Source organism: Nesoenas mayeri, assembly GCF_963082525.1.
Source record: "Nesoenas mayeri genome assembly, chromosome: 2".
NCBI lineage: Eukaryota > Metazoa > Chordata > Aves > Columbiformes > Columbidae > Nesoenas > Nesoenas mayeri.
This window is the reverse complement of record NC_137543.1, coordinates 22,480,515-22,498,032: the sequence shown is the minus strand read 5'-3', so window position 1 is coordinate 22,498,032 and position 17,518 is coordinate 22,480,515. Positions and strand designations below refer to the sequence as shown.

At 41.4% G+C, this 17,518-nt stretch overlaps 1 protein-coding gene across 18 annotated transcripts in view; it reads left to right on the top strand.

Moving 5' to 3' along the window:
* Positions 1 to 573: 573 nt before the first annotated feature.
* RIMS2 (regulating synaptic membrane exocytosis 2) overlaps positions 574 to 17,518 on the top strand; it is a gene marked incomplete at its 5' end in the record, with an annotated part of 469,329 nt that continues 452,384 nt past the window's right edge. For all 18 annotated transcript variants that reach the window (XM_080338798.1, XM_080338791.1, XM_080338813.1 and 15 more), the window contains one exon: positions 574 to 743. In XM_080338798.1, the coding sequence (XP_080194924.1) occupies positions 574 to 743 (170 nt within the window). The remainder of the gene's footprint in view (positions 744 to 17,518) is intronic.

Sequence of the window (17,518 nt, the reverse complement as noted above, 5' to 3'; positions counted from 1 at the left end):
CGGCGGCCGGGACTGGCGCTCGCCCGCTGGGCTTTCCCCCGCTGCGCGCCCCGGGGCGCCGAGGCTCCGCTCTCACACGCCCTCTGCCTCGCCCCCCCCGGCAGCCTCTGCCCCCGTCTCTTGCCCCCTCCCCCCCCTCCCGCCACTGGTTCCGTCCCCGCTCTCCCCGCTGGGTGCTCGGGGTTAGGATAATCTCGCTCGCACCCAAACCACAGCGCTCCCACGGCTAATCCTGCCCTTTCCCCTCTCCCTCCCCACCCCGCCTCCGGCCCTTCCTCTCCCGGCGCTGCCCTCTCCCCTCCCCTTTCCCCCTGCTCGCCCCCCGGGCCCCGCCGTCCCCGTCCTCCCTTCTGGCCCCCGGCGAGCCGGCGGCCGGGCGGGTGGGTGCGAGGTCGGGGCTGCCAGCCACCCCGCCCCTCCCCGGCGGGGCCGTCATTAGGCTGCCGGTTGATTACAGGGTATTGATTTGTATGTGCTTCTCCCGGCGCCGGCGGCGGCCGCTCCCGCTGGTGCCGCCGCGGCCGCTGGAGTTAGGGCAGCGCTTCCCGTAGCGGCGGCGAGCTCCCACCAAACATGTCGGCTCCCGCCGGGCCCCGGGGTGGCCCCGCCGCTCCTCAGCCTCCTCCGGCTCCTCAGCCCGAAATGCCCGACCTCAGCCACCTCACGGAGGAAGAGCGGAAGATCATTCTGGCCGTCATGGACCGCCAGAAGAAGGAAGAGGAGAAGGAGCAATCCGTGCTCAAGTAAGGGCGGGCGTATCCCTTTCTCGTCCTCCGGGCCCTCGGTTGCGGGCGCGGAAGTCTCTTCCCCGGCCTCGGGGGCGGCACAGCCGGAGCGGGAGAGAGGAACCGGGCGGCCGGGGGCGGGCAGGGGTGTCCCTCGCCGCCGGCTCTGTCCCGGCGGCTGCTGGGCGCCGGGCGAGTGTGGGGCGCGGGGAGGGGACCTGCCGCCGCGGCAGTGGGCAGAGAAGGGGCCGGGAGGCCGCCGCGACTCGAGCTCGCCGCCTGCCTCCGCCGAGCTCCGCGGGGCGGGCGGCGGCGCGGCGGCTCCGGCTCCGCACGCCCCGGCGCTGGCGGGGGCAAGGCGCCCAACATGGCCGCACAGGTGCCGTTCTCACCCGGCGTGTGCCATCAGGAGGAAGGGGGGTGGGTCGAGGCGGCGGTTGGCGCCGCCGGAGGGGGCGGATCGGCGGCATCGGGCCCCGTCCCAGGGGCGCGGCGGGCTCCGGGCTGGTGGCGGCGGCCCTGCCGGGCGCTGACTCGGCCGCCCGGGTCGGAGAGGGACCGCCGGGGCCTAGGCTCCGGCCGTCTCGCTGGGTGGGTTTGTCACAGCCGCCATCTTCCCCCGACAACGTGTCTGCCACCTGCCCCCGCCCCGCTGCTCTTTCCAAGCGTGAGCCCCGGCGCCGAGGGAAGCGGGGAGCCCTGCCGCCCGCCCCGCGCGGCCATGGGAGGCGGCGGCGGCCGGGCGCCAGCACCGGGAGCTGTCCGGGCGGCCGGGCTCCAGCACCGGGAGCTGTCCGGGCGGCCGGGCTCCAGCACCGGGAGCTGTCCGGGCGGCCGGGCTCCAGCACCGGGAGCTGTCCGGGCGGTGCCGCCCCTGCAGCCCCGCGCGGGGCTGGGTGGCCCCGGCCCGGCGGGTCCCGCCGCTGCCGCCCGGGCGCGGGGCCCGGGCAGGCGGGAGCTCTCCCCTTATGCTGTGCCCCAGCCGCCAAGGGAAAGCCGGCGTTGCTGGACGCGCGGGGCTCCGCTCTCCTGAGCGCCGTGGGCCGTGTCCTTCCCCAGCCCGACTGGGAGACAATGAGTAAACTCAAGGAAACTGTTCTCCCTCCGCCGCGGAGTAGTCACGCTTACAAATAAGCAAAGCTACTACTATCGTGGACATGACTGTTGCGAGTGTGGTGAAGCTGAAGCACTAAGTATCTTTTTATACCAAAATAAGCATTGTATCCTGGACATGTTAACTGCAGCTGGCCCTTCACACTCCGTACCCGGCAGCTCTCTTCTGGGCTTTAGTTGCTGACTTTGGAAGTCTGTTTCCAAGATTCATTGCATTATTGTTACTGTCATAATGAAATCTTCAGATATCATTTGTGGGACAGCTACTGAACTGTGAGATGATCTCCTAAAACCGCTTCAATATCTGTTTAAAAAGATATTTTATTGAGTGAACATTTTGAAGAATGACGGTGTGATGTGAGCACTGGAAATAAAGTGCCATACCTTGTTTCATCACTAAATACCTCACTGTCTCATGCTGTACAATTTGATTGCTATTGTGATACTTGTATTTTAAAGCAATTTAAACTCTCTCACATTGAGAAATCATGTGGCTTATCAAAATAAATGCAAGTTTTTTGTCTAAAATCTGTGCACTCTTAAAAATAATTAAGAAAGAAGGAAATGGAAGATCATTCAGGCTGCATTTTAAGTACACAATAGTAACATTACAGTTTTAAAGAAGGCTCCTGGCAACTTTTGTTGTGGGCAGTAATGTTCACAATCCAATATAAAGTATGATTTCAGTATGATGCGAGGATCAGCTTGAATCACCAAGCTCACAAAGAGTAAGCTGTTCTGAAGTAGTGACAAGGTAAAATCAACTTTAAAAATGCAACAGAACTGTTTTCATTTGTAATCTTCAGAATCTTGGAAGCAGACAATGGACAAAATAAAGGTCTTAATCAAATCTAAACTATAAACTTCATGTGGGGTTTAATTTCTCATTATGTTTCACTAAAGCTTCCTCTTGAGTTCTGTGTACGCTGTGGGGGAAATGGTACAGCATAATGGATACACAAAGGATAGCCTAAAACAGCTCTCTCAGGAAAATGCTGTTATCAATGGCATTTGGATAGATGGCCCAAAATATTTTACAGGATACTGAGAAGTGAAGTCAAATGAATAACTCAACAGTTTCATTTTTCTTAAGGTGAAGTGGCTCCTTGAAACATCAGGTACATGTTCATTTTGAAAATATCTACAGATTTATTAAGCACAACCCTCCTTCAAAGTCATACCAGAGCTTATTCTGCATTTTTAGCGAGATATTACTGAGTTTAATTCCCCTGAAAAATGTTTTCCTTCTGTCAAGAGTAGAGAAAGAAGAGGAAAGAAAAAAACCCCATATTTATATGAATGAACTACTGTTATTGCATAGAGATAAATATAGAGCTAAATCCTGCAGTCTTTGTTCAAGTGTAATTCTCCTCGAAGGCAAGCTCCTTTTGAAGTGGAAGGTATTTTTGTCTGACTAAGCAATAAATTTGTGTCATTTCATTCCATGGAGAAATATGAGAGGATAAAAAAAGATGCTGAAAACAAGAGTTGACGTTTAGAGATATTATCAAAAGAACTGTTCAAATATTTTAAAAAGGGGCAAGGATGGATTTCCTCATTTTTTTAAAAATATAATTTATGATGAGTGTCAGTATGAATGGCTAGTCCCTGAGCTCTATTTCCTTTCTCCATTCTATTTCTGTTTTGTGCTTTTCAAATTCTTATGCTGTGCCCATCACTGTGGTATTTGAGCATCTTCCAAAAGTGCATTAAGTAGTGTGACTCACATCTGTAATGTGGACTATTTATTCTTTTCCCTTCACTCTCTGGAGTAAATATGTGTGGATTTAAAATAGATACATAACTTCTTCTCCTTATGGTTGTTTTACTCTTTTTGGGGAAAGGAAATGCAGATGGTATTGAGTTGTAATCTGTAGCAACTAATAGTGGTCAGGTCAGCATGAATTCTTGCCAGGATTTGCTGGAACATGATGGCATGGAAAGCAGAAGCTTTCCAGATTTGCTCTCTCTGTTGGCCTGGTTTGCTCTGTCAAATACATCTAGCTACAGTTGTGCACTGTGTTCCTGTGGTGGAGCTTCCTCTTTAAAAAGGAGGATGGGTAGCAAAATCTGCTGCTTTGACTGTCTCTCTTCTGAAATTTTTGAGACCCATGGCATGCATTTTGAATATTGTGTACTAGGAAGGTGTCTTTTTGTCAAGGTTATTAAATGTATATTTTTTGTAATATTTAATATGCATAATGCATGGCACTCAGAGAGAGTGAATTTATGTCTGTAAACTGAGTGTAAGTCCTTCTCTGCTGTTATAGGAATATTTACATATTTTCAACTTTTATCTTTGTGGGTGTTTTACTTTCATGCATATAGTGTAAAACTTTCGGTGACAGCTTTTCCTTTACATTATGCACCTCCTTCCTCTTACAAATTCTATTTTTGTTTGTGTAAGCTTTCTGAAAGATTTTAGATAGCACTTTCCTCCATATGGATTAATTTATGGGATCAGTCTTGTGCTTTTTTAGCTTTAATTTGTACTTTTTCTATATCAAAGGACTGGCTTGAGAGGATGCACACAGAAAAAAAAAAGATTTGTACAAGATGTTAGGATACTGACATTATTTGTAGGCTTATGTTTCAGCCTGTGTGATGTGCATATACACTTTTCTACTTGCAGTATCATGAGTTTCTATCTCCTTTGCCTAACTATTCTAAAGATAAAACACTCTTCTTGTAAAGTCGACTCGCGGCTCTGAAAATACAGGCATTTCAGCTTTTCACGGGTATGGACAGTTTGGCCCAGTAGAAGATATGTTTTCCCAGGAGAAATTAATCATCCAGCTTTTCATATATTTTCAAAGCATCACAGGTTTACAATGAGGTCCTTATAAAAGATCTCGTTTGTATGTGTGTGTGGCTGAAATTGACTGGCATTGTCATCTATTGTATCCAGGGGGAGAAGACAGATGGAAACATGGTGGCCTGGATAGAGGGTGGTTGCTCTCTGTCAGCCACCACCGTCAAGTCCATAGTTAGCTTTAGGAAGGTATGACTGACCGCAGGCTTGTGTGTCCTCAGTTGCTCTGTGTCTGTGGTTGCCCAGCCACAGTAATAACTGGGTGGCTGCGGTGACTGAAACAAAAAAAGCAGACCTCAGAGAAGCTAAACTGTGTGGGCTCTGTATGGCACCGTGGGTAAGTGAGATGTGGGGCAGGATGCTGGGCCTGGGGGAAAGCAAGCAATAGACTGATGGCTGAGTCACAGCAGTGTAAATATCCGCCTCACAAAGCTATTGTAGTGCTTTAAAAATAATTATCTTGGTTTATAAATAACCAACTCTGATTTATGCTGCTTTAAAAGCATTGCATATTTAGGATTTGGCTTTTGGGGCTGGAGGGATGACAGAGATGTAGGTGGTGATTATTGTTTGTTTTTAAATAGAGAAATGTATGTGGGAATTTACAGAGTTTACTGCAAAAAAAAATTGCTTTTGGCTACATCATAAACTAGGACTCCAGGTAACTAGTTATTTATTTTAAGTTATGGTCCCATAGCTTTACGCTGTGTTTTGCCAGAATCTGAAGTGCTGATCAGAACAGTCCATTGCCACACCCCTATCATTTGGCTTTTGTTTCTATGTATTATAAAATGAAGTATGGTCAAGAGGACTTTAAAAGTAATAGCTTCATGCAGTGTAAATAAGTGATAGTGGAAGTTATATGAAAAGATATAATTGAGGAAGACGGTTGTCCCTCGTCCTGGCCTCCCCTCTTTCCGGCCCTTTTCCTTTCCTACTACCTCATTCTCTGCTTCCTCCTCATATTCTTTGTCGTCTCCCCTTTCTTTTGTTTTAACCATTTGTACTGCTTTTTTGGGCATCTCTCAAAACTGTCATTATCCCTTGCTCTTCTCTCACCACATGCTCAGACATTTCATACTGTAGATAGTAGTTGTCAGGATGTTACAGGTTATACCATTTGCTCTTCAAGAAGACCCAGTGTTTACAATTGTTCTGTAAAGCATCTAGCACACTTTTGGGCACTCTCCGCAAATAATAGCAGTAGTACTTCCTCTTAGTGACTAAGCAGAATGTATCTGGAGATTATACAGTCTGGCAGTTACACTGATTACTGGGTTTGCTAATATTATTGTTTAGTAAAATTTCAGAAGGCTGCAATAGTGCACTCAAAAAGTACAAGCAGGATGGGTTGGATTTAAAAAGGCCTGACACCATATGGGGCCAAAAAATAGAAAAGCCATTAGAAGATTTAGTCAACAAAGAACCCCAAAAGTAAGTATTTAACACTAGCCAGTATGTGCTTTCTGAAAAAAAAAATCTTGTCAAATAAATCTGCTTTTACACTGCTTTGAAACAAAAAGAAGAAAACATTTAATTTTACATCTTGAAGACAAGACTGTAGACCATACTTTAAGGCACTGAGACTGTATCCTAGAAAGCAGTGACTGGGTAAAATTCAGTGGTCTCTGGAAGCGAGGTCAGGGGGCTGAATGGTCCATTCTGGATTTTTTATGCATGCATTTCTGAGCTGAGTAATGTTTAAATAACTGAGAATGTCAAATAATTGATTTTTCCATTGAAACAACAGCTTAATTAATGTTTATATTGGAAGTGTAAAAATACACAGAAGGTTACTACAGAACTGATACAAACTGTGTTTTTACCTTGCCAATGAGGTTTTCAAATACTTGCAGCATATTCAGTGTTCCATAATAAGGAGCAAAAAGTAAGATAATGCTTTGAACATTGAAATTTAATCCAGTGAAATGTGAAATTAGTCATGTGTGTAAATGTTCAATTTTTATCTGTAAGGTAAGCTTGACAGCCTTGGTAATTTTCTTCAGTGAATGCCACCTCTAACCCTCTGCTCTACTGGCTTCTTTAAAGTTATACTGCTGTATTCAAAGTCGGTCAGAAGGCTATGAAAGTTTCTAAGTCCATTGGGCCTGCCTTTCCCAAGAAGGATTTTTGTGTGTGTGTTGCCATCTTTTGTTTTTTCCTCAGTATCTTCTCTGATGGTTTTTTTTTTTTGATAGCAACTGAGAAGATAAAACCCAAAAGAACACAAGAAATGATGAATTATGATATCTTCTATACTTGTTTGACTGCAACAGACATTACACCTTGACAGTGAGCTTTGAGGTGGGGGTGATTTTTCCAGTTAAGATTAGATCATGTGGGCTGTCTTAATTATGTCTCACTATATCCTGGTTAACAGCTACAAGTCATCATAGACAACATAATCTCTTTAAAAGTGGGCAACAGTGAGTCCTCTTAATTTAGACTCATAAGAAGAATCTCTTTAAATACTTATTGTTTAAAAATGTCATTCAAAACCAGATGTCTCAGGCAAATTAATTCTTGTTAGAAATCTTAAGTTCAAATCAAACCATGTTGTTTTCAATTCTTACTGAATATAGATTTTGTCTCTTGCAAATATTCTTGAAGTGTAACTGTCTGTTGAGGGTATATTATAGTTTATTTGTAAGAACAGTTTGCATCTAATCTGATAGTGCTTTTGTAAATTCAGTAAACCCCAGTAATTATGTCTCGTGATCTGTTAAACTTCTGATGGCACAATGAAATTGTGAAATCAGGGCTATGCTGAAAAGCTGCTTATGCATAGTATTATGTTGTGACTGTTTCCTGTTGTTGTTTCTCCAAGGTATTGTCTTGAAGCTGCAAAGGGATCAGTCAGAACTGAGACGATAAGAGTTACTGTAACAGTACAAGATCGTATAGGGGACTAGCAGTGCATTTAAGAAGTTAATACGTATCATTTCTGGAGAGTAGGAGTTTGAAGTAATTTATACTGTTCTCTGCTGTTTTCATTGAAGGTGGAAGACAGTTCTTTTATAGTGTCTAATTAAAATATCAGCTGTCATCACATTTCTCTGCCTAAACATGTTTACAGAGTGATCTTAGTTACTTTTTAATAAACTGAAATTAAATTCATGCATTTTGGGAAGGAGTTTATAATGGTGTACTTTAGGTATCTTTTGGAGTTTTGAAGTTTTTCAACTAAAGAATTGTCCCTTCCCAACAGATTGGATGAGGGATGAGTTAACGCTGAACGTGACACGTGCCCCGACCCAACAGATGAGACCAGGTGTGAGTTAACTCTGGGTATTTCTGTACGGTTATGCAAAGCGAGTGACAGACAATCATGCCAGAGGTCCAATTCAATTATGAATTTACTAAAAGCACATGGTAGAATACAAATTACAGCAATTAGTGACTTGGCAAAAGTATGTTATAATATCACAAAACTTATCAATACATTGACAGCAAAAGTCCTTCTAAAAACAGTGGATTGGCAACAACTAGTAACTATAATCCAAAACTTAACAAGACTTTAGTAGCAGAACTTAAAATGATATTACTTCTATATGTTCGAGAAAAGGAAGAAAAAAAAAAAGAGAGAGAAGAAAAACTAAGACACCAGAGAGAGAGAGAGAGAGAGAGTAAGATATCACCACTCTACAGGTTATTGGTCCAGCGATGATGTCCTATGGAGGGAGGGTGGTTGCACTGAAGACTTTGGTCATGCTGCGCAGCATATACATGCCACACCTGATGCCACACACAGGGTCATTTTATAACCCAGTTCATTTACATGTGGGTGGTTCATCTCCTCCCTCTGTTCACTCTTCATGCTAATTAGGAAGACTCTTCTGGAAATGGGTCTGGGGTCTTCAAACTAGGGGAAAGTTCATGATACTGACCAGAAGTGAGTTGTTTTGCCTGTCAGGTGTAGCTGTTAGTTCGTGGTTTCTTCTGATAACTGGTTGTCTGACAGATGGTTCACCTCTATCATTCCAATTAGGCCATGGGGTCTTCACTTGATTGCCTTTATCTTACAAGATATCTGCCACCACAGCTGTCTATCTCTTCCACCAAACACAAAATAAAACCTTGGGAAAGATAAGACGAGATGTTTGCCTCCACAGCCATCTATCTTATCCTCCTAAAGTAACAAAACCTAGCTGTTTAAGGCATAACACAGTCCTTTGTTCTGCTAAGGATGGGGGCAAGGTGGAGGAGCGCTTCAAGGTTGTCACGAGAACATCTTCGATTCAGACTTTCCACTCTTTTATTAAAACCATAGTGAAATATCCTGTTTGTTTTAACAGGAGTTAGTGAGAGCTGAACTTGTGTTTCAAAGAAGTCCTAATGCTTCTATTTAGAAAATTTAGAAAGAAAATCTTTAAACTTTAAATAAAACATAAAAAAAATTTTCCTTTTTACTGTCTCAGTGGGGCTTGTTTTTTCTTCTTCAATCTCGTATCAAGTTGTTTAGATACTTTCTGATGACTGATTCTTTATTTATTTAACATTAATATTTTTAAGGTGAATGGTTTCTTATACCAAATATTATATTTTATTTCTACACAGAACATCTCACAGGTCATAAAGCATTACTAGGTATTTGATATAATGTGGCATTTTGGTTCTGTGCATTTGTGACAGCATGCTTTCTTTAGAATGTGTATTATCTTAAGCATATGAGGGACATCAAATGTTCAGACCTTTAAATAAAATTGCAAGTTAGAAGCAACCTTTTTTTGAAAAGGTTTTGCTATTATCTTTCATATAACTTTTCAGAAACAAGTACTCCAGTGAGTTAGCAAGAAATCTTTTTCCGTATACTGCTACTCTGAGTCTTGGTGCATTTATAAATTTTTTCTCTTTAAAGAAAGGATAAGTGAGAAGCAATGCTTTTAAAGCGCAGCTAACATGTAGAATAATAGAAAATAGGGCTAGTTGGGACCTCAAGAGGTCTTTCATCCCTTGCCTTGTGGTATAACCAACTATAAGACAGCAATTTCTGACACTTATTTGTCCCAACTGTGAGGGCCCACCTGGCCCGTGGAATAAGTAGGATTCATGGCTGAGGCAAGGGCACGTAACAGATGATAGACACAACTCAAGCTAATCAGCTCTGCAGAGGCTATGCTGCCTACACAGTAGAAGGTGACAAGTGGACCAAACAGATCTTAGGGTAAAGTTCTTGGATCCAGTATGAAACTTGTACAGATTTTTCAATTACAGTTTACTACTGAAAGGTATGAGAATGGCTAACCTGACTAGTGACCTAACTAGGGATGGAGATTCCTTGATCTCCCTGGATAATTTGTCTCAGTTACTCAGTCATCACCCTTACCATTACATTTTTCCCCTACTGTTAAACCTAGATCTCTTTGCCATTTTCTCCTTACTTTGTACTCAATATAAATGCAGAACAGTCAGTTGCTTTTGTCTTTGCAGCAGCCTTTTATATATTTCACATATGTGATCATATCACGTACTGTAGATTCTCATTGTCTCCTTTCTGTAGACTCAGCAGATCATATTTTCTAGGCTTTTGGCCATTCTTGTTGCTGTTCTTTATATACTTTCTAACTGATCTTTTTTGAAATACAATATCGAAAACCAGACACATTATACCAAACAAAAGTGTGTGAGGGGAGCACAAAGATAACATCATGTGTCTTGCACAGAACACTTTCCTTGTACAGCCAGTGTCATGTGTGTTCAGGTTTTGTCTTGTGATACAGCATTATGAATTCATGGTCAGCTTGTGATCTACTATATTTCCAACATGCTTTTCTGCAGAACTGCTGTTGAATCAATCATTCCTCATTTGTGTTTTGAAGTTCATTACCTCAGCTATGCATAGTGTTTGCCTTCATCCCCAGTGAGTTGTATTCTGTCTGTATCAGATGCCTCTTATGCAGTTTGTATCAGAGTGCTTAAGTGGAATGCACAAACAGCCCTTGGAGCAAGAACAAGGATTTGCCTCTAGCGAGTATCCTGATCACAGAGCTATTTAGACTTTCTCTTGCTTGTCCATATATTCACATTCCTGACTGCACAGTTGCACAACTTCACTGGTAGGATGCAGAATAATCTTATTCTACTTTTGCCCACAGCTTGTTTGTTAGGGAAGAAAGCTGTGTTCAAATCTCAAGCTGAGAAGGATCTACAACACAGATCTGGCACCTCCTTGGAAGGACATAACTGCTACAGTCTTGTAAGGGAGACAGATGTGTCCTCTGGTAGATTTATTTAGTCTGTGGAAGCTGTTAGCTGACTTATAACAAATTTGACAAAGAAGTTAAGGTCCCAAAGATACTTAATTACTAAGGGCCTAATCAAAATAGATGGGTAGTGAAAAGGGATTGTCCACACTCCTGACTGTGAAAAGTCAGTTCACACCATATTACATCCCAAGGAGTCCTTATGGGGAAGAACAATAGAAGACTTCTTTAGGCTCAACTTTGTTAATGAAAATGATTGTCTCAGTTTTGGTATCTTTTTCATTCCCATGTTACAACATTTAGAGCTTGGGTTAAGGACTGAGCTCAGGTTCTCTGGGATTCCTCTGACCAGATATGAATATCTGCAGTGTAACACAGCTACATCTGAAATCTCTTCGACTCAGTTTAAAGCAAATGGAAATAAAAAGGCACCTTTAGGATGTGATCAATCTCATCTTAAATTAGACATTTCAGGCAGGCTAGATTAATTGCAGAGCCAGTTTTTGGATATGGACTTAAAAAGAAGATAGAGTGAATGTGTCAGATGTAGAGGTCTACTTTGTAGACATCTTGAGCTACGTAAATTGAATCTCACCCTCAGAGTTCTAGCTTGAGAGTAACTCTTCACAATTTGGTCTTATAAGAATGCCATAGCCATTTTCCTTACTAGCACTGACTTCTATGGTTCTCCAGACTTCTTTAGAAGCCTGTTTGTCAACCCGCATCTTTTGCATATATTTCAATCAATTATTAATTAGGGCATGCTTATTTATCCATATCTTTACTATTTAAAACTCACTTCTGGAAACCTGAGCATGTTTCCTTGGACCTTTCTGGTCCAAGGTTATTCTTAGGAGTTGGTTTATCTCTTATTCTAAGTTCAGAAAGCCTTCGAAGAATGAGATGTAGAAGACGACCTTGGAATACAAGATCATTCCAGCATGCAGGATTAAGCATACCTATCAACAAAAGTACATTGCAAAGAAAATCTTCACATGCCATTCACCAATAAGAATAATGAGTGGGTATTTTGAGACAGAAGACAGAATCTCATAGCTGAAGCTAGTCTGATTGCTAGATGAGAAGTTACAAACACAAGATTTGTCTGCTACTTGTAAACTTAGGACAGTGTAACATTAAGACTGAAAGAAAAATCTATAAACTCAGTTTAAGCTGATTATTTCTTTCCTTAACTAACACACCATCTCTCTTGCTATGTATTAAGAGAAGTTCTAGAGATTTCACATATGCTTTGAATATCTTCTATGCTTTAAATTATTTTCTGCCAGTTAGCCATTGGTTTAATAATATTTATGTAGCTACTGTGTATTTACAAGTTCGTAGGTCACTTTTGATAGTAGTCTGTTAAAAACATGCTATTGAATTGCTATACGTTCTGAGTTCAGCACTCCCTTGTTTTAAAAGCCTGGATAAACAGGTATCTGTGAAAGATGTTGTGTGGTATAGAAATCAAGTATGTTTTTGCTGAATCAGGCCCCAAGACAGTTTGGGAACATGGGTTTTGATTCAGCATGCTTTCATTAATTTGGTTAGTCATTGCGATTATGATTCATTTCATTCTGTGTAACCGACTGCTGCACAGTAAGTGACAGCTGAACCATGTATTACCTAACAGCTAGAAAAATAGCATCACTGTCACGTTTAGAAGGCTGAGGATTACACTTTTATTGAACATGTGTTTTGTACGAAAGTTAAAATGCTTTGGGAATATCTTGCTTTTTCTCAAAAGACTTGCAGCATTACAGATATGAAATATCACAGTAAACAATGTGAACTGTTTAAAAATAAGAGCTTAATTTTAATTTATGAATAGAATGAGGCTTCTTGTTCTGATTTTTAATAATTTATGGGCTTTTTGCATTAGTTGTAGAAGTATGCCTGTGGACACTTTGCTGATAGTCTGATTTACATATAAGTGGTAGGTTTGAGGAGCTAAATTTAACTGAATGGGAAATATTCCTCAGTGCTGATTTTACCTCCATACTAATACATATAACATCAAAAGACATTTCAAGTGAAGCAGTAATTTTAATTAATCTGCTGAACTTTACCAAAAATGCCAGGAAAATTCAAAAGTTAGCAGGTTGTAAAGATAGGCAAAAACCCAATATGACTGGAATAAAATTGTATTTTTACCTAGTATCCACATTTCTTTTTACAAATTGTATGTTTCATGTTTAAACATACCTATCAGAAAATCCAAATATATTTTTTCCTGCCTTGTTTATGGTTTATCTGAAAAAATGCTGTTGAGGGTACTATGAAGGCACTGAGCCAAGAAAAGGTATTTTCAGGGTAGAGTACAGAGAAAGTACTTGGCATTTGAAAGTGTTGAATTCTTCTGTCTGCTTGATATCTGAACATGCAGGTGCCCGAAGATAAATGAAATTTGATGGACTACAGCTGAGCACTGATGTACATTTATGTATTTTGAATTTATTTAGGCATGGTTGGAAGATAAGTGTTTTAAACTACTTTGTAGTGTTTCTGTTAACATGTCTTCCACAGAATTTGAGTGTTCTTGTCTAAAATTTGGTCTGAATCATATATTTGAAAAGTCTTTCTAACAGATATACTCCTGTATAAAAGCAGCTTTTATTTGGTGAAGGGTAGAATGAAGATTTGGTTAGATTTGTAACTATTAGTATGAATGGTCATATTTGTTCTGCACAAACAATAGAATTAGGCCATTACAACACTGACACTTGTGCCCAAACTTAACTTCTCAGAAGTAAATAACTATTTTTTAACTCAGTAGGACCAGTTATTTACAAGTGAGAGAACCATTAATTAAAAGACATATAGGTTAAAATAGCGCCTTTGTAATAAAAAATAAATAAAAAATAAAAAGCATTAACTGAAACTAGAGTTTCACAGTGGAAGCTGAGTTACAGCTCAATAGTTAATAATCAGTTTGGTGATTTTTTCTTTTTTTTTTTTCAAGTTTTTAACCATTGTGCTTTGCAAATTACAACATTTGCTCTTTTAATAAGAAAGGATTTCCTGCAATTTTACACGTGAATTAATTAGTTCACTGGGTCATTAAATGAGTAAAGACACTATTGTATATTTGTTGTTGTTATTATTGAAATAATTGAATTATATACACCTGATCTTATTATTAGGTTAAATAAGAAAGAGTAGTTTACAGTTGGTAGATTTTTTTGTCACCCTTCATAACAAGGTTTTTCTTTGACAATGACTTAGGAGTTTTTTATAATATTTATCTGTAAAAACTTTGCCTTTTGAAAGGACTGCAGTTCCTAACACAAGTAAGACTAAGCACTTCCTTAATAACAATGACCTATTTTAAACCAGCTCCTGCCTCCCATTGGCGCTGCTGGGTGTTCAGTAAAGCTGCCCACAAGAAAGATGGTGGCTTATGTTAAAAGAGGGAAATTACCATTTAGTATCTTCTATCTTGAACATAAATATCTTTTATTCAGTATTTGTAAACTTACTGAATATTATTATCATGATGTGGAAGGAAATTTATACAAGAGCTCTACTGTGCATTTCTATTGCTTAATATGTTCCCTTGTCATTAGTATATTTTTTAGGGATAGTTTGAACATTTGCATAATAGTTTTTGTATTTACATTAGTGAAATATATTCGACCCTTAGTTTCAGTTTAATAAAGTTTTTCTTCAAAAACTTTCTCTATGTGTGAAATAGAGGGAAGGATTGTTATTGAACTCTTGCCCATCAACCCAATTAATCTTTGCCTTTTAATTCATAATTAGGTTCCTATTGCCATAAAAAATGAAAACTTAGAGAAGATTTTATACATAAGCATGTAACTTACTAGATTCAAAACTAAAAATTATATCACTTCTTTTTCATATAGAGCAAGTATTTGCATTTGCTTTACATGTCCAGGTGTTGGGGGAAGCTGCAGGGGTGGCTTCTGTGAGGAGACACCAGGAGCTGCCCTCATATCAGACAGAGCTGGCTTCAGACAGCTCCAAAATGGACCCGCTGCTGGCCAAGGCTGAGCCCATCAGTGACGCTGGTGGCATCTCTGCAGTAACACATTGAAGAAAAGATAAAAAAGTGCTGCACATGAGCTGTGAGGGAGAGGAGTGAGGAAAATGTGGGTGAAACAGCCCTGTAGACACCAAGGTCAGAGAAGAAGGAGGGCAGGAGGTGCTCCAGGCACCAGAGCAGAGATTCCCCTGAAGCTCGTGGTACAGACCGTGGTTAAGTCACCTGTCCCCCTGCAGCCCATGGAGGTCATGGTGGAGCAGAGATCCACCTGCAGCCCGTGGAGGATCCCACACCAGAGCAGGTGGATGCTCAAAGGAGACTGTGATCCTATGGAAAGCCCACACTGGAGCAGGCTCCTGGCAGGACCTGTGGCCCCATGGAGAGAGGAGCCCAGGCTGGAGCAGGTTTGCTGGCAGGATTGTGACCCCTTGGGGGACCCACACTGGAACAGTCTGTTCCTGAAGAACTGCACCCCATGGAAGGGACCCATGCCAGAGCAGTTCATGAAGGACTGGATCCCATGGCAGGGACCCCTCACTGGAGCAGGGGAGGAGTGTGAGGAGGAAGGAGCGGCAGAGACCAAGTGCTATAGACTGACTACAACACCTGTTCCTCATTCGCCTCGGCTGCTCAGGGGGTGAAGGCAGAAGATTCTGGAGTGAAGCTGAGCCTGCAAAGAAAGAGTAGGGGAAGGTATTTTTAGCTTTGTTTTCATGTCCACTGCTCTACTCTGTTATTAATTTGCAATAGTTTAAATTAATCTTCCCCAAGTGGAGTCTGTTTTGCCTATGACAGTAACCAGTGAGGAATCTCCTTGCCCTTATCTCAACCCATGAGCTTTTCTATCATTTTTTCTGCGCTTTCCTGCTGAAGAAGAGGAATAAGAGAGCAGCTGGGTGAGTGTCTGGCAGCCAGCCAAGGTTAACCCACCACAGTGTTTTTAAATTTAGTGACACCACTCTTCCTGGGTTCTTTGCAGAATCAACACAGCAAGAGAGGCTTCTCCAGAAGGTACCTCTGAGGGGCTAAATTCAGCTCTGGAGCCCTGGGTAGTTCTCTGCTGTCAGTGCAGCACAGGCTGCTCCATCACCACCCCAGCTGCTCCTTCCTGCCTCCATGACACCATCATGGCCCTGGTGCAAGTGTCTCCTGAACTGTCCAGTGAAACTGCTTCAGGGAAGTTAAGCTGATCAAAAATATTTTCCCCTTCACCATTTTGACAGCATTTTTTTAATCTACAAAATGGAACTGATCCAGTTTGCTGTACAGTCCCACAAGCTGCTGAGCTAACACAACTGAGGAGCTGGGAGAGATTAGCTACAGTACTTTTGGAGTTCCTGGAAGCAAGGGACTTATTCCACCATTATTTCCACAGTCTGCAATGACTGGTCATATTGCAGTGAAAAGCAGCAGTCAACACTCATGAAATAATTTCTGGTTTTGAAGGTGCCATTTGAGGTCTGTGAGCGGATGCAGCCAAAATTATTGTTCAGAGCTTTTCTCATGAAGAAAACAAAGAAAATGCTCAAAAAATTTTGCTGTTAAATAACTTGAGGTGAAAGACCATTGCTGGTGTTATTTCAGATAGAACTATGATTTGTGTCTCTGTATCAAACAGTGTAGACATTTTTTTTCTCAGACACTTGAAAAATTCTGATTTTCTGATGTGATGGAATAAGTTTGTTCAGCTTATAGGACATGGAAAGAAAGGAGAGAGGAAGTAGCTTGGAGGAAGCTGGCTAAGTGAATGGGCTCTAGAAAGCTGTGTTGTTGCATTTTCCAATGTGATCTGGGACATACATAATCAAAGATGTGTAGCAAAGGTCCTGCTTGTAATTGTTGCACAAACAAGCTCTTATATTTTCACAGGTGACTGGACACTCTTTTTATTGTGTGAAATTATAGGACAGCTGCTTTGCCCCTAGTATTTCAGTTTTTGTATGGAGATTGTTCAAATTGTGTAATGAGTTTGGCTATATGTTTGCAATATACTGAAATATAGGCTACATAGATATTTTAAAAAAGAGGACATATAAATTATTTTGTTGCCATTTAATCTGTTATTAAAACATAATTTTAAACACTGAATCCTGTAGATGACAACAACTATGATTGAATTTCAATATGCCAGAGTCATGAACTCATGAATTGCCAAAGTTCATAAGATTGCACAGGCAAACACCAAGTGTGAACTCACCATTGCCACTGTCTATGTCAACACATAAGAAAAAGATAGACCTTGCATCAAAGCACTTAATTTTTTTCTAACTCTAATAAGAGTAATTGATCCTACTAAGTTATATATTTGAAGGCTTACTTGTGCATCAGATCTGTAGCCTCATTGACTTAATTGAATTTTTTGAAAAAATGACTGCTTAAGAAATATAGCAACCAAAAATATTACCATACTAGTAGCAATTTTCTGAATGCCTATCAAGCTGTCTTATTTTTAAGTGATGCTATATTTAGAGGGATATTTCATTCTTTCAGAAGAGAAATAAATCTATTAGGACTAGGACTATTATGCAGGACTATTAAATATTCACATATTTTGTTCTACTCAGTTGCTAATATTAGCCCAGTATTCATTAGGAGCTACATTCTACTGTTGGTTACTTTTTGGTTTTGGTCTCAGATTGCTACAACAGTCATCTTT